Source organism: Armigeres subalbatus, chromosome 2 (assembly GCF_024139115.2).
Source record: "Armigeres subalbatus isolate Guangzhou_Male chromosome 2, GZ_Asu_2, whole genome shotgun sequence".
NCBI lineage: Eukaryota > Metazoa > Arthropoda > Insecta > Diptera > Culicidae > Armigeres > Armigeres subalbatus.
In genome coordinates, this window is record NC_085140.1 from 164,156,799 (window position 1) to 164,182,354 (window position 25,556).

General features: G+C 38.3%; 1 protein-coding gene across 11 annotated transcripts in view; it reads right to left on the reverse strand.

The window, feature by feature from the left end:
* Positions 1 to 8,199: 8,199 nt before the first annotated feature.
* The window catches only part of LOC134211110 (H(+)/Cl(-) exchange transporter 5), a 35,596-nt gene continuing 18,239 nt past the window's right edge, over positions 8,200 to 25,556 (reverse strand). For 10 of the 11 annotated variants that reach the window (XM_062687739.1, XM_062687738.1, XM_062687735.1 and 7 more), the window contains 11 exons: positions 13,241 to 13,279; positions 12,902 to 13,065; positions 12,002 to 12,838; positions 11,048 to 11,262; positions 10,780 to 10,988; positions 10,583 to 10,723; positions 9,759 to 9,868; positions 9,594 to 9,694; positions 9,372 to 9,535; positions 9,035 to 9,248; positions 8,200 to 8,974 (listed from right to left, as the gene is read on the reverse strand). In XM_062687739.1, coding sequence (XP_062543723.1) covers positions 8,884 to 8,974; positions 9,035 to 9,248; positions 9,372 to 9,535; positions 9,594 to 9,694; positions 9,759 to 9,868; positions 10,583 to 10,723; positions 10,780 to 10,988; positions 11,048 to 11,262; positions 12,002 to 12,838; positions 12,902 to 13,065; positions 13,241 to 13,279 — 2,285 coding nt within the window. In that variant the 3' untranslated portion in view covers positions 8,200 to 8,883. The remainder of the gene's footprint in view (positions 8,975 to 9,034; positions 9,249 to 9,371; positions 9,536 to 9,593; positions 9,695 to 9,758; positions 9,869 to 10,582; positions 10,724 to 10,779; positions 10,989 to 11,047; positions 11,263 to 12,001; positions 12,839 to 12,901; positions 13,066 to 13,240; positions 13,280 to 25,556) is intronic. The other variant, XM_062687740.1, reaches the window with a different exon arrangement.

Below are 25,556 nucleotides of genomic sequence, written 5' to 3' on the forward strand. Positions count from 1 at the left end.
CGAGATACTTTTATTTATTTTATTTCGTCAACCAACGTAGACTAGTACATATACATATACATGTTTGTTTTTGTAATGCTATAGTATGATTAAATAATAGGTTTTTTTCCCTAATAAAGTAATATATGTAATTTTGAATTTATATTGCTGAATTTGTAATGTTTATTCTTTGAAAATATTGTCTTATTTTATGCCGAGACATTGTTAAGTCAATAGTTTCGCAGTGTTGATTGTAAACAGCCATCAGGTAAACATTTGTTTGACAGTGGTTGATTAAAAATAATGTTCTATTTCAAAGTAGTAGTAGTAGCTGAATGATGATGTCAATCGATTACAGATAAAAATGGCTTTCTTTTGATATATTGATCTCATTCCTGTGTCATAAAATGCGTCCTTCATGAGCTTTTTGAAATAATGGCACTGGTGGGGGGATTTAGCGCAAATTCAGGACGTTTTTAAATCGCTCCATTTTATTACTCAAACAATATATAGGGGGAATGACGGCTTTGGCAGGTTTTGTTCTATTATTGGCAGGTGGGTTTTTTATGACTGACTAGGCTCAAATTTGGCCTAAACATTCTTTGCATATCAAAGAATATTGTGGCCAAATTTCATAAAATTTGGTCGACAAAAACCCCCCTGCCAATAATAGAACAAAACCTGCCAAAGCCGTCTTTCCCCCTACGAAAGTTTAAATAAACTCTATCCTTCCATACCTAAATATGCCATTCATACACGTAAAAAAAATCATGTTATTTATTATTAATATTTCTAATACTTTTTTTGCCAAAGCAGGCGCTTAATGATATGTGGTCGAGGTTCAGCCAAAACGCACCAAGTTGCTTTTCGATTGACTTGTGATATTTTGTTCGCACAAGGACAACGGAAATCGTTTCATATCAATTCAAGCGTACATTTGCAATAGGATATTTTCATTTATATCCGATACAATTTGCGATCAATTAAATCTGCTAAACGAAAGTTTGGGCAGAAAAATGGGTAATTTTTCGTTGGCGCTTGGTGCGTTTTGGCTGAACCACGACCATGTATAAGAAAAAACTCATACATCGCATTAGTCACATACTTTCCGAAACTTATACGTTTCATTAACTTATGAATGTTATTAGCTTTTTGATATGAGATCATTCATTAGGTGGCTTAATGAAGAGTATAAGTATTTTCGAATGGTTTTTTTGCCATAACATATTTATTTATTTATTTATTTATTGTTGCTACATCAACAGACTAATTTGTCCCAATGATGGTGTGATAAAAAAAAATATTTGGGCGAATATAAAACAAAACTAAAAGTAAAACATTTTACAAAAACATATCAGTCTTTACGTAGTCTACTGTGCTGAAAAGAACTGGTAGAAACGGCGGCGCAGCGTCTGTCGGGGAATGTTAAAGTCAAACAAAGCTGAGACACGATTGAAGTTTCTCTGCAACCCGCTGATAGCACCATGCATGCTGTAGTTAGTTCGGCTGAAAGGCATTCTTAGCATTGCGCTGATTCGTAGTGCTCTGGGATGGACGTTGATGCTAATTTGATTCAGGATAGAGCTACAGTGATTGTATGTCATACCCCAGAAGCCCATTGCCCAGAAAGTGATTCCCCAGAAATTAATTCTCCTGAATGCACTACTTCCCAGAAAACCATTCCCCAGAATACCACAATCCCCAGAAAGACATTCCCCAGAATGCCCCTATCCCCCGAAAGACATTTCCCAGAATGCACCATTTCCTAGCTTAGACTAAATACTTCGTAATTGCTTCATCCCGGGCAAATGTGTACTTTTAAAGAAGGAGTCATCTACTCTTTTGCCTTATTCCGGACAAATGCATCCTTTTAAAGAAGGAGTCATCTACTCTTTTGCTTCATTCCGGGTAAATGCGTATTTTAAAGGAGTCATTTACTCTTCTGCCTTTTTCCTGGCAAATGCATACTTTTGAAGAAGTAGTTATCTACTCGTTTGCCTTTTTCCGGGCAAACGCATACTTTTAAAGAAGAAGTCATCTGCTCTTTTGCATTATCCCGGGCAAATGCGTACTTTTAAAGAAGGAGTCATCTACTCTTTTGCATTATCCCGGGCAAATGCGTACTTTAAAAAAATGAGTGATTTACTCTTTTACCTTTTCCGGGCAAATGCATACTTTTGAAGAAGTAGTTATCTACTCGTTTGCCTTTTTCCGGGCAAACGCATACTTTTAAAGAAGGAGTTATGTCAGTTATGTCAAATGGTCATTATGCCAAACGGCATTATGCCAAATGGTATTATGCCATATGGGCTTCCCCCAATATTAACAACGAGTATAATGGATTATATGCTCCTTCGTATTATATGTGAGCCCTAACAAACATATCAAAAGGGCTCCATTCCGGTCAAATGCGTGCTCTAAAATAAGGCAGCATATGTCGTTTTGCCTTATTCCGGTCAAATGCGTACTTCAATATAAGTATTTTTGCATATAAATATAGTATCTAGTATTTTTAGTTTTTTAGTATCTAGTAACATAGTTTCTTAGACTGATACCTTTTTCTGGGGAACGGGTCATTCTGGGTTTTTGGTTTCTGGGGAATGGGTCATTCGGGTTTTTTTTTCTGGGGAATGGGTCATTCTGGGGATTTCTTTTCGGGGAAATGGTGCATTCTGGGGAATATCATTCTGGAGAATTGGTCGTTCTGGAAAATTGAATTCTGGGAAATACCATTCTGGGGAACTGATTCTGGGGATTGGTATTCTGGGCATTGACATACAACCGCTACAGTCAATTCGGCCTTGCAAGATGTCAGCAATTAGAAGAGCTCGAGTTGTCTCCCTACGGTGTCGAAGCGGTTCCAAATTTATCAACTGACATCGCGATTCATAGCTTGGAAGGCGTTGTGGATCCCTCCATGGAAGTTTACGTAGTGCGAAACGTAAAAATCGGCGTTGCACCGATTCGATTCTGTCGGAACCGGTCAATGGTCAAGGTCAATGGTCAGAAGGTCAATGAGATGGTAATTTCTACTGATTTAAAAATGGTTCAAACCATGATACGGTTTTCACTAGTTCAAACCATGATTGAATACCCTACAACACTCTTATGAAGGTCCATTCGAAGTGATTGAACGAGGCGATAAATACATGGTGATATTTATGAAAGGAAATAAACAAAGGATATCTATCGATAGATTAAAACCTGCGTATTATCGTAATCAGCAAATTGGGACCTTCCTTTTCCTTGATACGAATACCAAAGTTACGCCTTCAGGTCATCGAGTAAGATTTCTGGCATAACTGGTGGGGGGTAGTGTGGTGACAGTCCTGCTATCGTGAATAGAGGGAGAGAGAGAGAGAAAAATTACAGTGGAACATTTTAACACCTCATCAAATTATCAGCGGTTATGTGACAAATGCAGTCCAACCACCTAAGGCAATTGCGGATCAATCAAACTCATTCACATTATTCTATTTTCTCAAGCACGTGCACGTGTGCACGTGTGAGCAACAACTCACAGTCTATGTTTAATTGCGCTCGACTAGCGTCAGGCAGTGGATATATTTGCATACTTCATAAATATTCTATCAATCTCAAATGAAAAAAAATAGTGCAACTTTCCATGGATTCCGCCGAGAATCTTCCAAGAATTCTGATGAGAATCCTTCAGTGATCCTGACTGGAATGTTCCAGGGACTCCGATGGGAATCTCTAGATATTTCGACAGGAATCCTTCAAGAATACCGATGGGAGCCTCCAGAGATCATGAAGGAAATCCACCAGGAATTTCGACGGGAATATTTCAGGAACTTGAAGAAGAATATTCAGGGCTTTCGTCGAAAACCCTCCAGAAATTTCAATATGATGGTTCCAGGTATTTCATGAGCAATGTTCCAGGGATGAAGACGCATATCGTCGAAGGTTTCCGAAGCAATCCGTCGAAGGACTTCGAAGCAAATCGTCGAGCGATTCCGAATTAATCCTTCAGTTATTTCGAAAAGAATCCTCCAGCGATCCCGAAGGGAATCCCCCAAGGATGTTGAAGCAAATCTTTGAAGGATTCCGATGCAAATCGTCAAAGGATTTCGAAGCAAATCGTCGAACGGTTCCAAAAAAAAATTCGTTAAGGGACTCTGAACAAAATCTATGAGTAATTCTGAAGCAATCCGTTGATGTATTCCGAAACGAAACGTCGAATGATTCTGAAGCAATTCTTCGCGGGATTCCGAAGCTAATCGTCAGCCGGATTCCTTATCGTCTAGAGATCCCAGCGCAGATCATTTGCAAAACGTCGAGAGACTCCGAATTAAATCTTCAAAGGATTACGAAGCAAATCGCCGAAGGATTCTGATTTGTCAAGGAATTCCTAAACCAATCTTAAAACGAATCTGGAAATATTCCGGAGCAAATCAACGAGAGATTCTGAAGCAAATCTTCCATGGATTTTAAAGGGTATTTTTCACAGATTCCCAAGGGTATTGCTTAACAATACTGGAAAGAATCCAGTAGGAATTCTTCTGGTTGGAATACTTCGGTGAATCCGAAAAGAATTCTTTATTGAAGTGAGAATTCTTCACGGATTCTGATGAGAATCCTTCTCGGGTGCTGATGGAAATCTTTCTCAGAATTCAGAAACATGCCAATTTTTCTTCCACTCATTTCATTAAGTATGATAGAGTGAATATGAGATATAACTCTTTGTCTTCAAACTTTTTCGGTAATTAATTATGCTAGGGTAAAACGACCTATTATGGAGGGGTTAAGCACCGTTTCAAAATAAAATTGATAACAAAAATTCTTCAAAAATTACCTGTTGGTCGAATTCCACATTGTAGTAGTTGAATAGGATGCTCGTTAACTATAGTTTCGTAAATATTACGTGAATTGTGCTGAACTTATGTTGTTTTGTTTTTATCACAATAAAAACAAACTACCGCAATAACAGGACGCAGTTGCCTATCGTTGCGATATTTTTTGAAGGTCAGTTCTATTGTTGTGGTATTGCATGTAATTCTTATGGAGAGCGATACCGCAACAATAGGACCTTAGCACTACCGCAATAATAGGCTCAAAGGATTTAAATTTTAACGAAAAATGGTGATTTTCATCATTTTGAACGGAATTTTGTCAAACAAAAGCTGATCTAGTCGTTAATTCGAAGAGCTTTAGCGTACCCACAATTGTTTTCAATGGTATTATATCCAGAATGGACTACTTTAACACTACCGCAACATTAGGGCATACCACAACGATAGGACGTTTTACCCTATATGTTGAAAACTGATATCACTGCTAACAAACTTATCAAATCCTAGGGGGGGCTAATTTTTTTCTAGGGAGGGCTAAGCCCCCCCTAGCCACCCTCTATTTACGCCAGTGGACAAACTACTAAATGATCGAACGCAAATTACTGAATGATCGTTAACATCCTTGAATTCAACCCCTGAATAAACATAAAAAAATGGTAAAGATCGAGGTATACCCATTAATGTGGGACAGTGTGTATAATATCATACTTAGGAATCGCGACTCCGTAAAGTGTCACACATGGCTGAGCCAGCTAAATAGACGAAATTGAAAAAAAAAAAAGCTCGACGCACTGAGATGATTTTTGTGTGCGCTAGTAATTTTTTTCTCTTTATTATTGAGAATTTCAGCCCGAGGCTGGTTCATCTCGTATCTACCTGGATGCCTGGTTGGCTATAGCGTCGATACATCTTTGCCTGGCGTATTGTAGAGGTGCATAATAGTCGGTCTTGGCGATGTTCTTTCAATTTCCCCGAACGTTTAGGGTCCCCAGGTCCGATTCCACCGCGTGCAGCCAGCGTGTTCGTGACTTTCCACGAAGTCGCTGGCCTCTATCTGGTTCTCTGTTGAATATTGTTTACGCTATTCTTTCTTCCGACATTCGCACTAAGTGACCAGCCTATCGAAGTATGGCGTATTTTATACGATTCACAATATTTTCTTTGCCACACACCATTTTCTAGTTTCCCTCCGAGTATTGTACATAGCACTTTTCGCCCAAAAAAACCGAAAGCTCTCCGGTCCGCCTCTCAACGTCCATGCTTCATGTCCATAAAGAGGCCACTGGTAAAATCAAAGTTTTATAAAGAGCAAATTTCGTTTCCGTCTGCATGTTGCGGGACCTAAGCTGGTTACGTAATCCGTATTGCTGCAACCTATTCGCAGCAGTAATACGTCTTTTCACATCACGGGAAACATCACTGTCACATGTCACAAGCGTCCATCTCGTAGTGCTAGTAAAAATGTCACCCATTTTCAGACACTTATCTTTAACCGATTTGCACGCAACAAGTAGCATTCGACACAGAATCATGTCCCATTGTTTCCTGTTGATAATGAACTATGAGCAAAAAATCCCTGTCCATGGATAAGGGGCTTGACGTTGATATTTCAAGTGTCTTAAAAAGATTTTTATTTTATTTTTATTTTTGTTGTTTAATAGAGTGCTTTTTTCAAACAAAGGTTAAGTTCAACACTAAATTAAAAAAATTAAGATATTTTTCCATTTTTATATCTCCTTCTCAAGAATATCGTTATTTTAATGGTAATGGTTTGAAAATAAGCTCCGTAGAGAAACTTTTATCACATCTTACTTAAATAAGGTCAACAGTTATACCAAACACTTGAGGTACCATGCCTCCAAGTTAACTAATGGTTAGTGTCGCACGATCTAACAACAACTGCCTATTGGTAAATTTGGAGGTGCCGGCAGGGCTCAGTAGGGGTCTAACTAACATAACTCTAATACTATCAAGACCCTGAAACAAACGCTTATCCAAATAGCATACATCTATTTATACTTGTAGTAGTAGCTAACAATAATTCATTTTGTACCCGTATAGCTGAAGTAGAATTTTAGTAGTGAAAAGTAGAATTTGTAAATTTACTAATTTGGCATTGGAGATAGTGAATGTATCTATTATATCTTCTCGATAATCTTTTTATTTTAGTCTCTCTAGCTGCATGGATCAACGCAAAAAACTGTTTCTCTCTTCCTTCTATTAGGTTAGTTAGAGAAATTAGCGGATATATAGGGAACATGACTTAGTGTTTCTCGTATTAAGACAAATTCGCTGACCTTTACCTTATAATAAAATAAATGACCGATAGTAAAATAAATGACTGAAATTTAAAGATATCAAATAAATAATAAAAAACGAAAATAAATACATGACCATCGGTGGACAGAAAGACAAGAGACAGAGTTCTGTTTAGAATAATTAATTGAGACCATTGCACTCACAAGATAGAGAATAACTAGTACCACTATTATTGCTACAAGACTAATAACTTGACCACTTACGGAAATGAGGATAGACCATATGATGCGTTCATCCACTATTATATTGAATATTGTATACCCTGAATCTGAATAACTGAATTTTAGACCTCATTATTTTAATAAATAATAAAGGTTTGAATATTAGAAAAGGGAATAGAACTTGACCAAAAAAAGCAATTACGGAACAACTGGACAGAAATTTTGTATAATGATCACTATTAGACTACTGAAACTTTAACATATGACATTACTGTGACTGATAGGATACAATTAACTCGACGACGTATTGACAAACATCCGATACTCAACCGTGTTAAAATAAGGGAAGCTCTTCAATGTGTCCATTTATTACAATAGTACTTAAATTAATCTATTTTGAAACTACCCTACCAGAATGATATCATTACATCTTTATTCGAAATTGTTACTTGGAAATGGCAACAGTACCACCCGTTGTCAACATAGACTACTATTAGGTATTGAATGTCGGCTCCAAGTAACTAATAATTCAATTTACATGTTAACTACTTATTCAGAAAACATCTATGTACATGTTGAGCTTCCATTATTTGTTCGGTTTATAATTGACAGACTGTAGATAGAAAGAATAATGTATCGGTATGATCACAATACAAACCCAGGCCGCAGTGACCTAGTGAGCAACATAGCTTGAGTCGTCTGCTAGTATTGTGTATCACATGGAGAGCCCAGCCGAGATACCAGTCTATTAAGACTACAACTGGCCAACTCTCGAAAAAAAAAAAAAAAAAACAAGTAGCATTCGACACAGAATCATGTCCCATTGTTTCCTGTTGATAATGAACTATGAGCAAAAAATGTACGAGGAATGTACTGTTACTAGGTTGATCAATGTTCAATGGATTTCCGTATAAATAAAAGTAGGCTGGTTTTGTTACATAAATATACAATTTATTTATTTTTCAATGAGTTATGCTGCTGTTGGCTTGGCTGGATTTCCTTATGTAAAGCTAACTTCTTATCCTTCTATAGATAACGATTGCTACTGATAACGACACGAGTATTGCGGTAAGCTATCAGAATCGTTCACTATAGAAGCTTGCTTTTTCATTCAATATACAATACAAAAATGGGATAACGCTGTATAAAATTTTTACAATTCAGTTACTTTAATGATTTCATTTGTTTCTAATACTCAAAAACAGCCTAAATTAATTGATCGAAACAATTTACCTTTGCTCTAATAAATCATATATTATATTGAAAAAATTCAATGTGTATACTATAAATCCGATAACAGAACTGTATAATATATATCATATGACGCTCTTCATTTTCTATGCTTGGGTAAATTTTAACTGATTCTAAATTAAACTATAAAAATATCAGTATCAATAATAAAACTTGGTTCCTGTTGTATCCAGTGAATATCTTTTTATGTTATTTGTTCAATTTTTATTGCAACCATTCATCACTTTCTGGGAAAAGGTCCTATTTGGATAATGTGTGCTCTAAATAAATATAAACGATGTAGGTAAAACGAAATGATTAGCTACAAATTCGTAGTTTTAAGTAGGACTCAAGTGGGGAGGTGTTACTGGAAGCCAATTTTACTAATTGAACAAAACCGTATTAGGATCCTCGTTGTCCATCTGCTTGACGTGGCGCAGGACATCTTTTTTGGTTATCACACCCAGTAGTCGTCTGAATTGAAGAAAAAATAGAGATCGGCTTATCGAACAAAACATTTATTAATGAACATACCCATTATGCGTCACCAGCGTTTGTCTCAATCCAAGTTTGCGGAACATGTCAACGACGGTTTCCATTGGAGTTTGATCGGTCACGGTAATGGGTGCCATGTCTAGAATTTTCTTAAGCTTCAGCGGCGATGGTCCGAGATTTTGAACCGGTTGCGCTGATGTAAATATCACCAGTGATTGCCCCGCAATGCCGTCAATCATCCGCCTGGCATTTGCTGCATGTTATGAAAAAAAAAAATATATTCGTTAGACAACCAGCAACCTAATAGTCCATGGTTCTTCAACAAATATGTTTTAGATTCTAAATTCATTGTTTGTTCGTTTGTTCTTTAACATACCTATCGCAAGATTGAGATCCCTTCTCAAGACAAATCCTACGAGATATTGATTCTCTTTGGAAACAACTACGGGATAGCCGTTATGTTCAGTCTCTTTGAGTAAGGTCTCGATGTCGTCCACCGTCATTGAGTCCTGAGTAATAACCGATAATGTTTCATTCCGCCTGTTGCAAGGAAGGTTTTACGTATTATACTGTTAAATAGCAAATGTTATATGTTTACTTTGGTTGCATGACATCGGCAGCTAAGGTCGTATGCTGAAATTCGTCTTTACTGTCCAAGAACGGATAACCATTGAGTGCAATGTGTGCATCATAAATACCCTGAAATTGACATTTTTTTTAAATAGAAATTAATACTATTTAGAATAAATTATATTTTGTTTACCTGTCTGCCGAGAGCATCTCCCACCCATTTGGATGCCATTGCCGCTGCCATGAGTGGAACGATATACCGCACTCCTCCGGTGAGTTCGAACATAATGACAACAAGAGAAACTGTAGGACAAACAAGGGAAATAAAAAGAAAAGAGCATATGAGACATATAACAATACTGATGCCCCAAATCACACAAAAGTCCTATGCTTGCTGTTTAGAAAAACTGATAAATTAATAAGCTATGTTCAAAACCCATTCTTGTTATCATAATTTAAAAGTTATTAGCATAACAGTACCTCAAATTAAACATGATTATATTTCTCATACTGTTTTTGTAGCAATGCATTATAATATTAGAATTTTTGGAATGTCTGCACGTAAAAAGAGTTTGTAAACTTTAACATCTATTTGCTCAACTTGGTGAAAATTGTCATGGAACTGTTTTGCGAATATTTATAAGCATAATATAATTATTCTATTTGCAGTTAATGAGCATGTTATCTCAATCTTTTTTTATAAAGTTGACTAGATCAATTCGACATTGTTGTTTCAAAAGGGCGAAAGTCGCAAACGTAAACATTGACTTCTCCTGCTGATTTCAGGAAGATTAGAGACTTCAAGCGGTATTTTCCACTTCCGCTGGATAGAAGGCGCGGAGCGCCACCAGTTCCAAGTAGTTGTTAGCTGGGAGCGGTCCTAGTTGTTGAGGAATTTGCAGGAAAAGGCATTGTTTACGTTTGCGACATTGGCCCTTATGAAACAACCGTGTCGAATTGAGCTTTAAGTAATATGATGTACCATGTCTCATCTGGTAGAATCAATAAAGCACACACCTGTCATTCTGGTCACACCTCCCAGCACTGCAGCGGCTCCTACCATAGCATACAATCCCGGTGTGATGCAATCATCACCCGTTGAGCATTCTCCGGAGAAAATCCAAATCTTGGGATAATGGTAAGCCAGTTGTTCCATTCCTATAAATAAAAAAATATGACAAAATGCATAATTCTTCCTATTAGTCGAAACCTACCAATTCCAACGATGCGACCCATAATAGCTCCTAATGCAAGTGATGGAATGAACAATCCACAAGGGACTTTCATACCAAATGTAAAAATGGTCATAACTAATTTCATCACGAGGGCCAATGTTAATAGCCATATCGCTTTGTAGACTCCAGGCCCAGCTGCCGCGATTTCAATAGCTGAGTTGACATCGGTGAAGTTACGATTGTAATCGCTGTGAACACGTTCACGTTAAATTATGTGATGAGAAGATTTTGTTCGATTGCCACTTACCACAAATAATCCCTGTTCGAAATGCCACACTGACTGAACAGCAAATAGATCAATTCGCTTGTGTTCATCCGCGTGTAGTGATTCGGGTAAGCTATAACAGCGGTGATGAATGTAACTACCAACACTTCGGTTACGGGATACTGTCCCAACTTGCTGAACTTCCTGAAACGGCACCACCAGAGATTGGCTTTGATGAAGAGTGTTGCGATCACGCCCTAAAATAATGATAATGGCAACATTAACTATAGAAACCAAAACAAATTATAGGGCTGATTCCAAGTCACTTAATCAAATTGTTAGTAAGTTAACGTTAGATATGTATACAATATCAATGAAACTATCACCCATAGTTTTATTTATGGTCAAATGCACCTTCGAACGAAAGCTTATCAACAGCAAAATCAAATCAGCAAAAGTTTCGAATAAATCGGATTCGTCTGAAATTGTAAAATTCGCCTTTCATGTTTATTCAAAACATACAAAAGTGTTGGTTTGGTTGAATAACACGAATATGATTGACATAATCGCATAATGGTACTACTATTTTATCTTATTGTTTCAGCCATGTTTTTTTTATTGTCTTTATTAAGGAGACTCTCAGCTCTAGGCTAGCTCGTCTCCGGAAATTTTAGCCATGTCGAATTACAAACAAATAAACATATTCAATTAAGGTTATTTTAATTGCCTATATTCCGAGTATTGATCACTCGGTTTGGACATTAAATACATTTTTTTTACAATTTGATGTCTTTTAGCTATTATCACTGACAAGTACCAATAATGTTTTGAAAAAATCGATATTAAATCAGGTATAAAAAGTGTAAAATTGTTGCTTCCAATGCATTTTTCAAATGTATTGTGGAAAATCAAATCAAATCATTTCATTGTTCAATAACCCTTCATAAAAATATTTCGAAATTTTGACCTGGAATTGATACACAAATAGATACATACCCCAATTATTCCAAGTCCAATGAAAGGCACCAATTCAAAGAATATCCAAGGTTTGTTGTACTCCACGTAGAACAGCACAGAGTGTTCGTTACCGAACGGGTTGATCGACCGCAGAATAAACGCAGCAATTAATGCACAAAAGAACGATCGCCATAGCGTTTTCAGTGGGAAGTAATATGAAACTTCTTCTAAACTGAATAATACTCCGCCAATAGGCGCTCCGAAGGCAACGGATACACCAGCTGCCGCAGCTGCGGATATTATTTCACGCTTCTTCGCCTCGTTCCTTCCATACTTTGGAAACAGATACGATAATATATTACCTATACAGCTCGCTATGTGCACCATTGGACCTTCCTTTCCTAAGCTCAGGCCCGTCGATACGGATAGTATCAAACCGACGGACTTTATGATGAGCGTCCACTTGCCCAAGTAGCTCCGAATGATGAATCCGGAAAGGATGGTTTTTATTTCCGGTATACCGGAACCACATGCATAAGGAGCAAACATTCGCACCAGAGATGCTGCTAACAACGCAAACAGCATAGCCCACGCAATGTAGAAAAAATATGATATGATATAGGCTCCGAAGCCCTCGCGTGATGACGTGATTATCTCGGACCATGTGTACCACTGCGAACAGTTCCCATTGACGAAGCTTGTTTCATTGGATGACCAACAGCATTGTTCCCGGTTCAACCAGAATGCTTGTGGACATATACCGAATTTCAGATCTGTCATCCAACTGGCACCGATATCGATCACACCGGCCACACATCCGGTAAATAATCCTACCAATAGGACACAAACCCATCCAGATGACGCATCGTGAGCTCCCTAAAATAAAGTCATAAAGAAATACGCTATAGTATTAAATTATACATGACACATTTATCTTACTTTTAATAGATCCCAAAAGGAGTCCTGTCGTTTTTTAACAATGTATCGGTGTCGCATTCGGTCTCGGGCTATATCTCGCTGCCAGTCGATCGTGTGAAAATCTTCATACTGGCCTATGCCAGGTATATCGTCACTGTTGTCGGTCATTCCGGAAAACGAGACACCTGGTGGCAATAATGAAAGATTGAATTCATAAGATGCTTCTAATTATGTTTTCTTTCAAACCTCAGCATGCTATTAGCACTCAAACGTATGAAGGCAAAATTATGACGGTTATAAACAAATGCGTGAATTTGAATTTCTTGGCATGGTTTATATTTACAAATGAAGCAAAGTTACCTTCTACCGTGCTGGAAAAGGATACTGCTGCTACATAATCTGTTATGAAATTCATATAGGAATTAGAGGAGATGACAGCTTCGACAGTATTTCATTCTATAACATATTGGTAAGGTTAATGTAGATGTTTTAGAAGTTGATCGCTAGAAGTCTTATGATCAACGTAACGTGTTGAAGCAGTGCACGATGGGTAAAAAATTGTTCATAAGGCGAGTAAATTCAATATCTCGGTTCAGTATGGACGGATTGCGCTGAAATTTTGGCACAAATCGTAGAGCTTTCTGGGGAATCGTGCAAAGGTGGATTAGTTCACTGCACGAAGCTGCAAAACCTCGATTTACTCTAAGGGATCGTTCAAAAATTACGTCCATCGTTTTTCGGCATTTTCAACCCCCCTCCCCCCTCCTGTCACAAACTGTCACAAATCATTGACTCCCCCTCCCCTGTACGTACATGTGTCATTTTTATTTTGGAGATTATTTTGGTTTCTCTTTTTCGTACAATATTTTTACAATAACATAATGAGTTATGTCCCTTACTAACAGTTTGAATATGTTTTTAAAATGCAAGTTGTTCTTAAAATGCTTTCAGTATTTTTTTCTTGTGGATGGACGTCACATAAGACGAACCCCCCTCCCTCCCCCTGTCACAAACTGTCACAAAACTCTGACCCCCCTCCCCCCCTGAAACCTTGGACGTAATTTTTGAACGGTCCCTAATGACCCTTATTTGTAATGCTTTCCGATAAACCTTGGCCTTTTGGGTAATAACGGGTAGTCACTAAAAAACGGGAATTTCAATACTTCAATACTTTTCTATGAGAACGTTAATGCTTTCAGAGAAATATTTCCTTATGTTAATGAATCCTTAGAATATTCAGAAAATTGTCGCCCACACACTTTTACTCCAACATGTTCAGTTGTTTTAAACATACCATCAAAACAAGAAGCCTTTTCAAGCCTTCAAAGATCGTGGGAAAAGTACACGGTGGACAATTTTGAAAGTAAAAATGTTTCGTAAACTGTTAAAGGATTTTAAGTAGACCAAGCTCCATTGTATTCCAAGGAGATTGGAAGGCCAAAGACACGAAGCAATTCATCAATAGGATAAGAAGCATCATCCGGATATAGCCACCGTCCAACGGTCATATGATACCTGCAAGATTAAACTACGCCGCACGGCGGACCATGCACCATATGCAATTATTTATTAATCTAACTTTGAAGACTAAGGCCAACTCTGTATATAAGGTCTTATATCAGATTGAACTGTACTTCTTTGTATTTTTTTTTTCCCGAGCCATTCTTTTCATTCCCGCTATTTACAGGGTGTCTGCAAATTATCCGTACAACAAGACAGGTTTTTAAATATTTTTTGTAATAAATTGAAAAAATGTCGAGGAAGCATTTTTCATCTATCTTTAAATTTCAAATTAAACCATGTTCTTTTCGAATTTCGAGTCGGAAGAAAAACTGACGCGTTCAGTTTGATAAGCTTCATCGTTCCCTGAGAGAAAATCGAATATCGATTCTTCATTTTAGGACCCAATTGGCAGAGCATGTGATGTTTGCATACCCGCGATTCGATGTTGAACGCCAATGCCATGCTGCTTGTCAGCGGCATGGATACAACGCCAGACAACCTCGTCCCTCGACGATTTGCTTCGGGATCCCTCGACAGATTTCTTCGGAATCCTCCGACGATTTGCTTCTACATACCTGGAACATTGCCTACGAAAGCTCTGGAACATTCACGTTGGAAATCCTGGAGGATTTCCGACGGAACCTCTGGAACATTCCCATTGGAACTCCCGGATCATTCCCGTTGGATTTCCTGGAATATTCTCATCGGAACTCCTGAAGGATTTCATTCGGAATCTCTAGAAGCTTCTCTTGTGGGCCCTCCTTAGCCGTGCGGTAAGACGCGCGGCTACAAAGCAAGACCATGCTGAGGGTGGCTGGGTTCGATTCCCGGTGCCGGTCTAGGCAATTTACGGATTGGAAATTGTCCCGACTTCCCTGGGCATAAAAGTATCATCGTATGTATAAAAGTATCAGCCTCATGATACCAGCTTTTTACGCTAGCCATAAACTATGTGATCACCCCTCAATCATGACATATACTGTGTACAGATTTTATAACAGCATCATAGTAGCCGTAGAATCTTATTTGTTTGGCAACCTGTCATACATTTTCACATGCAGAGGTACATTAGTTTGATTAATACCAGAATAATACCATATTTTATATTTTACACATTTCTAGTCCAACAAAAGAAATTAATTGCAGAATGAGATGCATTGAAGAAAACGCATAACCGAATTATACTTTTCTCACAGCATTAAGACTGCACGAATCATTGCTTTGAGCTCACAAACTGTATAACTTATGATGGAGGGGGTTATGAAGGATTTTTACCATGAGACAACAATTGTTCACTCAAAAACTCTTAAGTAATTTGCTCTTTTTAATGTGCTTATTTTGCGACTTCAATCCCTCCAATCCCCACGAGGCATCCTTTACTCGTACATCTTAAAAGTTGAGCAAGTCGCTTGAGTTGAATGCGAGTTGATCATTTATTTAATTCATTTGAATATAAACAAAGATGAACATGTTCATTTTTTGGTATTTCAATGGAAATCAAATGTGTCGAAACAAAGCAATAGAGCGGCAAGACGTGAAATGTGCTGGTGCTATTCATAATCCGTGCTAGTGGAACACTTACGAACAAAAAGTATAAATCGATCCTCATGTCATTTGGACTCATATCAATTCCGAAACCCAATAAATTGCCACTCTGTCGTTCAACGTTCTCACAGTTTATGTATGAGTCAGGTCTCCATGTTCAGCAGTTGATGCCGAATCTTAAGACAAGTGGTATTCACAGAGAGGTATCGCTCAGAGGAATCACACTCAGTGGCCATCTATGAATCCCGCGTCGCCAGTGACATCAAATAATGAACAGTTTTAGAAATGCTTTGAGTGGGACAGAATGCAGTAGATCTGTTGGTAGATCGATTCACCGTGCTGGAACGGAGAAACTCTCATCACAATCGTCAGGAAGAGGCTGATGGTAAGGAAAATTATCTGTCTGGCAAGGTGAAGCTGAAACAACTTTTTGCTGGATAAGCCGTAGGTGGAAGCCACATTACGATATTTCGAGCGCACCTCAATTGCCCGCCAGAGCACCTCAAAAACCTATAATTGTCTCATCCTTGCATATATAATCAATGGTCTCGTTGCCTCTAGGCGTGTTGAATAACACACTCAACCGACAGCAGCTCTTGAATTGTCTGAAAAATAGAAAATTTTCAGAAAAGCTAAACTAGTGAAATCGTTTTTAAAAATGTTAGATAAACATGTTGACGTTTCCATCGTTTCCATGTGCAATCAACATTGTTCAACATAACAAAGCATACTTTGATCAAATTATAAAAATTATAGTGGACACCTCAAACGTCAGATAGGGGTGATTCAAAATTTATGCCTTGGCCTGCGTAAAAAGCTGGATACTAATGCAAAAATGATAACCTGGCTTAGAAACCTTGCAGTTAATAACTGTGGAAGTGCTTAATAAACACTAAGCTGCGAGGCGGCTCTGTCCCAGTGTGGGGATGTAATGCCAATAAGAAGAAGAATAAGAAGAAGATTCTCATTGGAATCCATGAAACATTTCCGCCGGATACTCTGGAACTTTCCCGTCCAAATTCCTGGAGCATCCTGGAACGTCCAATCCTGTTCAAATTCCTGGAATATTCCCGTCAGTATTACTGGAGGATGGAAGATATCTAGAAGATTTTCATTGGAATCCCTGAAACATTCCCGTCGACATCCCGGGAAAATTTGAAATCCCTGAAGGTTCACTTCGGTATGCTTGGAGGATTCCCGTCGAAATTCCTGGAGATTCCATCGGCAGGTAAACAAACACACTTCGATGCTGTGGGCTACAACATAAAGTACGTGCTTGAGGAAAAAGAATATGGATGAGTGTGATTTATCCGCAATTACTTCCTTCCGCAATTACTCGCTTCCGAGCCTCTTGAAAGGAGGCTTCCGAGCCTCTTGAAAGGAGGCTTCCGAGCCTCTTGAAAGAAGGCTTCCGAGCCTCTTGAAAGAAGGCTTCCGAGCCTCTTGAAAGGAGGCTTCCGAGCCTCTTGAAAGCAGGCTTCCGAGCCCCTTGATAGAAGGCTTTTAAGCCTCTTGAAAGGAGGCTCTTGAGCCTTTCGAAAGGAGGCTCACCAGCTGCTTGGAAGGAAGCTTCCAAGTCTTTTGCAACGAAGCTATTGAGCCTTTCAGAAAAATGCCTTCATGTGTCTCGAATGAAGTCTTTCGAACCTTTAGATTCTATATTACAGATCTGAAACATATTCTTAACATATTATTCAACATTTTGTCTCGAGCAGGTGGATTACATTGAAGATTTCTATTCTACGCTTTGTCCCTTTGTTTATTTTGTCTCACAGCCCTTCTTTTACGCAAGGGAGTTCCTGAGAAAATCATCGGCCTCATCGAGGCACAGTACGAGGCCTTCTCGTGTAGAGTGCTGCACAATGGGGTCTTGTCCGACCCTATCCGGGTCGTAGCTGGTGTATGTATTCTGGATGTATGCAAGGATGTATTCTATCACCGTTACTGTTCCTCATCGTAATCGACAAGATTCTGGTAGATTCGATTGATCGTGAACCAAACCGCGGGCTGTTATGGCAGCCTATAACCATGGAGCACCTAAATGACTTCTAATTGGCGGATGATGTTGTACTCCTCGCGCAACGGCGCTCTGATATGCAGAGTAAGCTCAACGAGCGCTCCTCTTCGGCAGGTTTAGTCATCAACGTCAACAAAACCAAATCGTTGGATGTAAACACGGTAACTCCTCCCAGTTTCACAGTAGCCGGGCAACCAGTGGAGAATGTTGAAAGCTTCCAATATCTTGGTAGCCAAATGGCGTCAGACGGCGGTACCAAGATCGACATAGGCGCACGGATAAAGAAAGCAAGGGCTGCCTTTGCGAGTTTAAGAAATATCTGGAAAAACAGGCAGATAAGAGAACGCACCAAAATACGAATTTTCAACTCTAACGTGAAATCTGTGCTGTTATACGCTAGCGAAACATGGTGTGTATCAGTGGAGAACACTCAACGGCTGCAGGTGTTCATTAACAGATGCCTGCGGTATATAATTCGGGCCTGGTGGCCTCACAACTAGAGATGTCGCAAATTAATCGATTACTTCGATTAATCGATTCATCGTTGTGATAATCGATTAATTTTGAATCGATTATTACCCAACGATTAATCGATTCAATAATCGAGAGGAATCGTGAGTAATCGATTAGTTACTAATCGATTAATCAGAATTTTACGACATCATAAGGACGTCGAAAAATAATTGATTATTTCGATTAATCGATTCATCGTTGTGATAATCGATTAATTTGGAATCGATTACTATACAATGATTAATCGATTCAATAATCGACAAGAATCAAGAGTAATCGATTAGTAACTAATCGATTAATCGGGATTTTACGACATCTCTACTCACAACTGGATCTCAAACAACGAGCTCCATCGTCGTTGTCACCAGAGGCTGATAGCAACAGAAATTCGGGATCGGAGTGGGGCTGGGTCGGCCACACTCTACGTAGGGGCGGAAACAAAATCTGTAAACAAGCATTAGACTGGAACCCAGCGGGACATCGCAGCAGAGGCAGACCCAGAGGCTCATGGCGGCGAAGCCTCAATAAAGAAATAAAAGAAGTCGACCGAAATCTAACCTGGCAACAGGTTAAAGCGATAGCCGGGCAATGCTCAGGATGGAGATCTTTCAAGTCGGCCCTTTGCACCACCGGAGGTGTACAGGACCCATAAGTAAGTAAAGTAAGCCCCTCTTCTGGTTGGGGTAATCAGGATTAAAAAGTCTTTGATCGATCGCCATTCATGTTATGTACAATGCAAAGTTTTAGAATCAAAAATTATTGAAACTTTACCAACAAGTTTGTATTGAAATTGTTATACGTCCGCCATTACGCATCTTTTTCCGAGGTACCCCCTAGGGCCAGCGAAGGTACCCCCAGGGGTACATGTACCCCAGGTTGAGAACCGCTGTTCTAGAAAAACCGTAAAAAACGACTTTTTCTAAAAATCCGCGTAAAAAATCGCGTTGATTCCAAAAACCTTGTAAATTACAAAATCCGCGTTTTAAGGAGCTGGGTTGACATATTCGGCGACGGTCAAGCTGTTAAACCACCAACGCTGGGTGAGGTGAAGAAGGCTCTAAACGAGCTGAAAAACACTAAGCTGCTGAGAAGGACGAGCTCCCGGTCGGATATCAGCACTACAGAATTTTCAAAATATCAAAAATCATTCTAAAGCTTAGATATCAAACTGGAGTCTTAGAAATATATCTGAATTTATGAATTCTTTTCGGACACATGTTGGTCTGTGAAACCATTAGCAATACTCCATTTCTCATAAAATGCTTTCCCTAAAACATCAAACATTTTGAGATCCGCTTTGAAATTCTCCGAGAAATCTGACTTATATTTCTTGAGCTGTCTTGTTTTTAAATAATTGTTCCGATTTTAAGTATGAATGTTTTGAAATCGTTTATTTTTTATTAAATCGATCTTACCTCAAATTCCTAGACCATGCTATTTTTTTTAACTTGATAAGGCGTTATTTTGAGCAATTTTATAACAACGGAATACGCATGCCATGAACTCACATTGTGCAGTGCTTCATGATATGAATACTCATGTGAAACTTTTTTCGGTAGTTGTTATTTTTTTTCTGAAGAACTTTTGTATACTTTAATGTTTTTTCAAGAAAAATATTTTGCTTGAAAATCTTTATATTTTAATCACAATTTGGATCAAATTTAAAAAATGAGCTAGCTAGTTTTTCGAGTAAAAAATTACAGTGAAAAATAATTGACAGCCATGCTTCTAGCACTTACCAGAACTTCGTCTTAATTCACGTATTGCCAATGTGATAGGAAAGAAAAAATGAATGCAGAAATGAACTTTGATTCACTTCTAACAATGACTGCTAGAAGGGTCAAGTTGAAGGTACCTATAGGACAGAGATGGAAACGATCTGGAATTGAACCCATGGCCTCCTTCGTATAGAGCAGGAACGAACGGTAGCCTTATGACTGCCATCCTGTTACTGAAAAAAGTGTCACAGCGGAATTTGCTTAACAGGCGCTTTATTAACAATATGGTTATTGTTTTCTTTGATTTATTTAGGATGTATTGTAATCAGTGCTTTCAATAATTGATTATGTTTTATGAAGCTCATCGGCCTTCTTTGTTACTTTTATAATCTTATTGTAATACAATTCCATAGATTTTGATGATGAATTCAAGTCACATGATCAGGAATACGATCAAAAAAATGTCGCATAAAACAAGCATTGTTGTTCCTCAGATTGATTTGTCAAATGAATGGAAAATCTCATTTCTCGATACACTTCTGGCGGGAAAGTTCCAAAATTTGAACCTGGAAAACCGGGAAAAACCCGGGAATTCCAAAATGGAAATTGAGTGGCCACCCTGCAGCATGTAGATTGCGAGTAAGCACGCACCGGTGTTACTTTTTCAAAATCCTATTTGTTGTAGAAAATAAATTAAGCATTCAATGATGAAAATGATGACGATTTGATGATTGCTCGTGCTTCCCATGTCACCTTAATTTTCCTCGCATAGGTAAAGTTGATTTTTTAATAACGTGCGTCGCTGCGTCACGAATATTGATAGTTTTTGCACATAGATCTTTTTTGGTAAAAAATGCAATGTGCAAAGAAATATCACAAATTAACTTTTGTTGCTTATTAACAATTGCTTTAATTTTCAAGTGTCACAAAGCCCGTGTTCCTTCCCGTCATCGTCGGTACTGCATAAGTGTTTAGGCCTTAAGTTTTCCAAGAAGAGTTGAAGCTCTTTCATACGGGTTTTAACAGCTTTCCTCAGGTATATACCTGAAGTAGTTGTTACCAAAACTGCTAATTCTCTCTAATCTAAAGACTAATCTGTCCTGGAAAGGTCTCATCAGTATCGTAAAAATATCATTAACAGCAAAACTGGCCCGTACTGCATTATTCGACTCCATGCTGGCCCAGATTTATTTCTTATAATTAAAAATAACCTACAGAAGGAGCTTTTCGAGTCAGATAGAAAGGCTGTCGGGCCGCATATGAAGTATTTTTTCTCCACACAAAATGGAGCCAAGGGCCGCATCCGGCACGCGGGCCGTACGTTGGGCAGCCCTGGGCTAGAGTGTGCCTATTACAGAGGAATCATCTTTCTGAACTCGGAGTTTAAAATTCTGTTGCGTATTCTGCTTAACAAACTGAGACCGCTAGAGGAGTCCTTCGTCGGCGAATACCAGACAGGTTTTCGTGTGGGTCGATCAACGACTGATCACCATGTGTTTAATGATTTCAAAGCAGCGTATGATTCAGTGAAAAGAAATGAGCTGTGGCAGGTAATGCCCGAATATGGGTTTCAGACGAAACATTAGACTGATACGTGCAACGCTTGATGGCTCGAAAGCAAATATTCGGAGTGCAGACGAAGTGTCAACCTCGTTTGCAACCTCAGATGAATTGAAGCAGGGTACTGCACTTTCGAAGGATTTCAGAAGACCCCATCTTCCAACTCAGACAAAGGCCTGGGAATGCTGCTGGTCGCTGACAGTGGGGGCTCGAATAATCTGAGAGGAATAGGGCCTTCCTTTATTTATTTTGTTTCTTAATACACCTTCGATTTCAACGTTTCACAAAGTGCTTCTTCCACCTTTTTGCCACCATAATCTAGTCTGTCAGCAAATCGCTGCTGGTAACAAGAATGGGAAGGAGAAGATTTGGTGGTCACATTCTGTTCTCCCACAGATATAGGGCTTCCATTCCCGGAAACGATTTCCCGGGAAATCATATTTCCCGGGATTCCCGATTCCCGGGATTTATGTATCAGTTTCCCGAATTTTCCGGGAAATGAGCATACTAAAATATTTTGTAATAATTGTCTTATTTTTTAAATTTGATGATAACGGATTTTGGGGTATAAATTACATTTTTTTACTAGCATCATCTAACTATTTATTTCACTTTTGAAGTTTAAGAATTCAAGTTATAACTGAAAATGTTACAGAATCATACGGTGCATTCCAACATGTGTTGAAGAGAGGCGAGACAAAGAACCAGTTTGTATCTATCGTTCATTTATTCAGTAGTTTCAAACGTCGGTAAGCGTTGTAAAGTCGAAATAAAAATTTAGTGTCTGTGGTGAAACAGCAGAGATACCAATGTTCGCAGATATTCAGGCAATAGCAGGGACCGCTTTGGCAGGTTTGTCCTATTATTGTCAAAGGTTTTTTAAGACCTTCAATCCTTTTTTATTCAATTTCTGAACAGTCTCATATTCCGAAGACTCGTTTGTATTTTACGATATTTCGGAAATATTTCATTTGAGTATTTTATAATATTGGTGGGCTAACAGATCTTGATGGAAAAACAGATTTTAGGTCTTTAGTATGCGATCATTACAACTGTCTTACAACAAATACTCGCAGAACTTTTGCAATTTGATGCGTGCTGTTCGGCATTTCAAGCAAAGTTTGACTGAAAAAAATGTTATAGTCAGGATCATTAAAGTACGACAATCAAGCACTCACCTGAGAGCTCTTTTTTATTTCGAATGGAAGAATTCTCATTTCAAATATTTCATTCATCTGCTTGAAATACAAAATGTGTTCAAGTGGACGTACATGAATAAAAATGGTTCATCCTTCAAAGTAGACCAGAAGATTCTATGCACTAAGTCGTCGAGTATGAGAATAGTTCATGTTAGGAATATTTTGGCGATAATAGAAGAGAATCTCTCGAAGCCGTCGTTGTCCAAAAACTGGAAAAAATGCGGATACAGCCTGAAAAAGTTTTTAAAAAAATAATGGAAAGTAGCACATAGTGGAGCTCATCAGGACACTGCAGATCTTACTCTTGAGCCAGAGCAGATGCTGATACTTGAGACGTGGCGAACGTTTTGTAGAAGGAGTTAACGATTTTCGAACTGAACAAAAACTTTCTCAGGCTTTCAACAACAACAATAGCAAGCCTCCCTGATGTCGAATGACTCGAATGTATATAAGACCATAGTTTACCACAAAATTAAAACTATGATTTTGAATTAATTCCAAGAGTTTTTTTTATTTCCCGGGATCCCGGGAAATCCCGGGAAATTATTATTTCATTTCCCGTTTCCCGGGAAGTTGATTCCCGGGAAAAATGGAAGCCCTACACAGATATTAAAGAAACCCTGCCTCAAGGAATTGGTCATCAGTTTAGACTTTGTTATTGTAATGTCTAGGCTCATGTCCAACCGTTACTTATGTAATTCGTATTCCTATCGAATAAAGCTTGCAGACAGCAGTCACTGTGGCTGCGGTGCATGTTATCAAGAAAGACATAAACCACGTTGTCTGGAACTGCCCCGAGTACGGAACTGCCAGGTCATATTTCTGTGCATTGTGCATCCGTCCGGGCTCAAGGGAAGCCAGACAGGGAAGACAATGGAGATGTGCTGGGTAAGTTTGACCTTGACTATATGGTCAAAAAGTTCAAACGTTCCCATCAAATATTAGAATATTGTAATTTTTGGTACTTATGGTAGTCTTGGAACTTATTTCTTATTTTGTATGTAACAAGTTAGAAAATTACCTAGAGTATATTTTTCACCATCATATTCTTCTATTATTAGGTTAGTTGCAGGCCTGGTAGCGGGTCACTTTTTAGTGACTTGGTCACTTGTTTCGGGCAAGTAACTAAAAGTCTCTTTTTCGACCTCAAGTCACTAAAGTCACTTTTTCTCGCAAAAAGTCACTATTTTCAACTATTTTGAAACTATTGACTAAGATTTTTTTAAATAAAACTTTATGTACCCATCGGATGATGCTTTGATCTTGGCGGAAATAAAATTACGGATCTTAAAAAATGATCGCGCTGAAACTTCGTCAGCCGTTTAACTCGCTGCTTTTACTGGCATTTCACCAGTAGCTAATTGAAGGTGTTTCACGTCACAATTTATAAATCGGTATACAGTCATGCAAGCAGGAGACCTGCCAATTCCGATTTTGTTTTAAAGCTCAAACTGTATACAGTAGGAGAAGGTGGGAAGATTTGATTCCTTGGGAGACTTGACCCCTTGGGAGACTTAATTCTCCGCTGTTTCACCGAGAACTATAGCAGTATTGTTAGAGTGTACTTTTATTATAGATCCTCTAGACAAATGATCGTTATGTGGCGAATTATTTTTTGATTGACAGCCTTATTTACTCTATTATTTACTGTGTTTGTCCCTCCTAAAGATGTTTTTATGCAAAATTTGAACAACTTCCCCTAATATTGACAAAATGCTATCATTTTTTCACAGCACAAGCCGTCAATATGCTAAATGATCTCCACTGATAAAAATGCCAACATTCCACCACAATTTCAGGATAATTGGATTTTGAGTTGTTGTCACAATATGAGGACACTTGATTCTGAGACTGAGAAGTTTGACAAACAAATTCAAGAAAATATAAATTTGTTCTCAAGCGGCTATTTTTTTTGTAGATTTGACAGATGTGATGAAGGGTTTGCTCTAAAAAAATATTAATTGAGTAGATGTTATAGAGAGAGAATCAAGTCTCCCCAATATTGAAGATTGCAAGCGCTATCGAATTCCATAGCAAAAATCGTTCATGAATACGTACAGCAAGTAGGGAAATCTGTGTGTTTTGGAAAAAAAATTCAAATAGTTCAGAGAGCATAGTCCTGCAGTATAAGCAGAAGGTTGAGCGTTCAAAACTTAATTTTCACTGATTCTCACGTGAAGGGAATGCTCCTTCACGCAGATTTTTGCCTAGAAATCATTTTTCAGAAAAGAAAACAGGTCTTATTAGTGATAACCATGTTTCGCTCACTTCCAGTGGCGTAAAAATTTGATTTTCTCGGAGGACTACTCATAGTTTTGGGTACTGTTTTTGACTGATATTTAATAAAATTTCCGTGGGATTAAAAGGAAGGCCAATACAATTTTTCTGAGTAGATAAAAGTTAGCGTGTACGATTTTCATTTCTCTTCTGAGTTCGTTCTAAGGCAAAAGAGTGGTGAGTGAAAAATGATTCTCATTCGACCCAAAAACGCTTAATTTCGTCTCATCGAACTTGCAACTGAAACTGAAAGTCACTATTTGGTCACTTTTTCTGCAACTGAAAGTCACTATTTGGTCCCTTTTTTCGTCAGTTTTGGTCACTAAAGTCACTTTTTTGAGCTG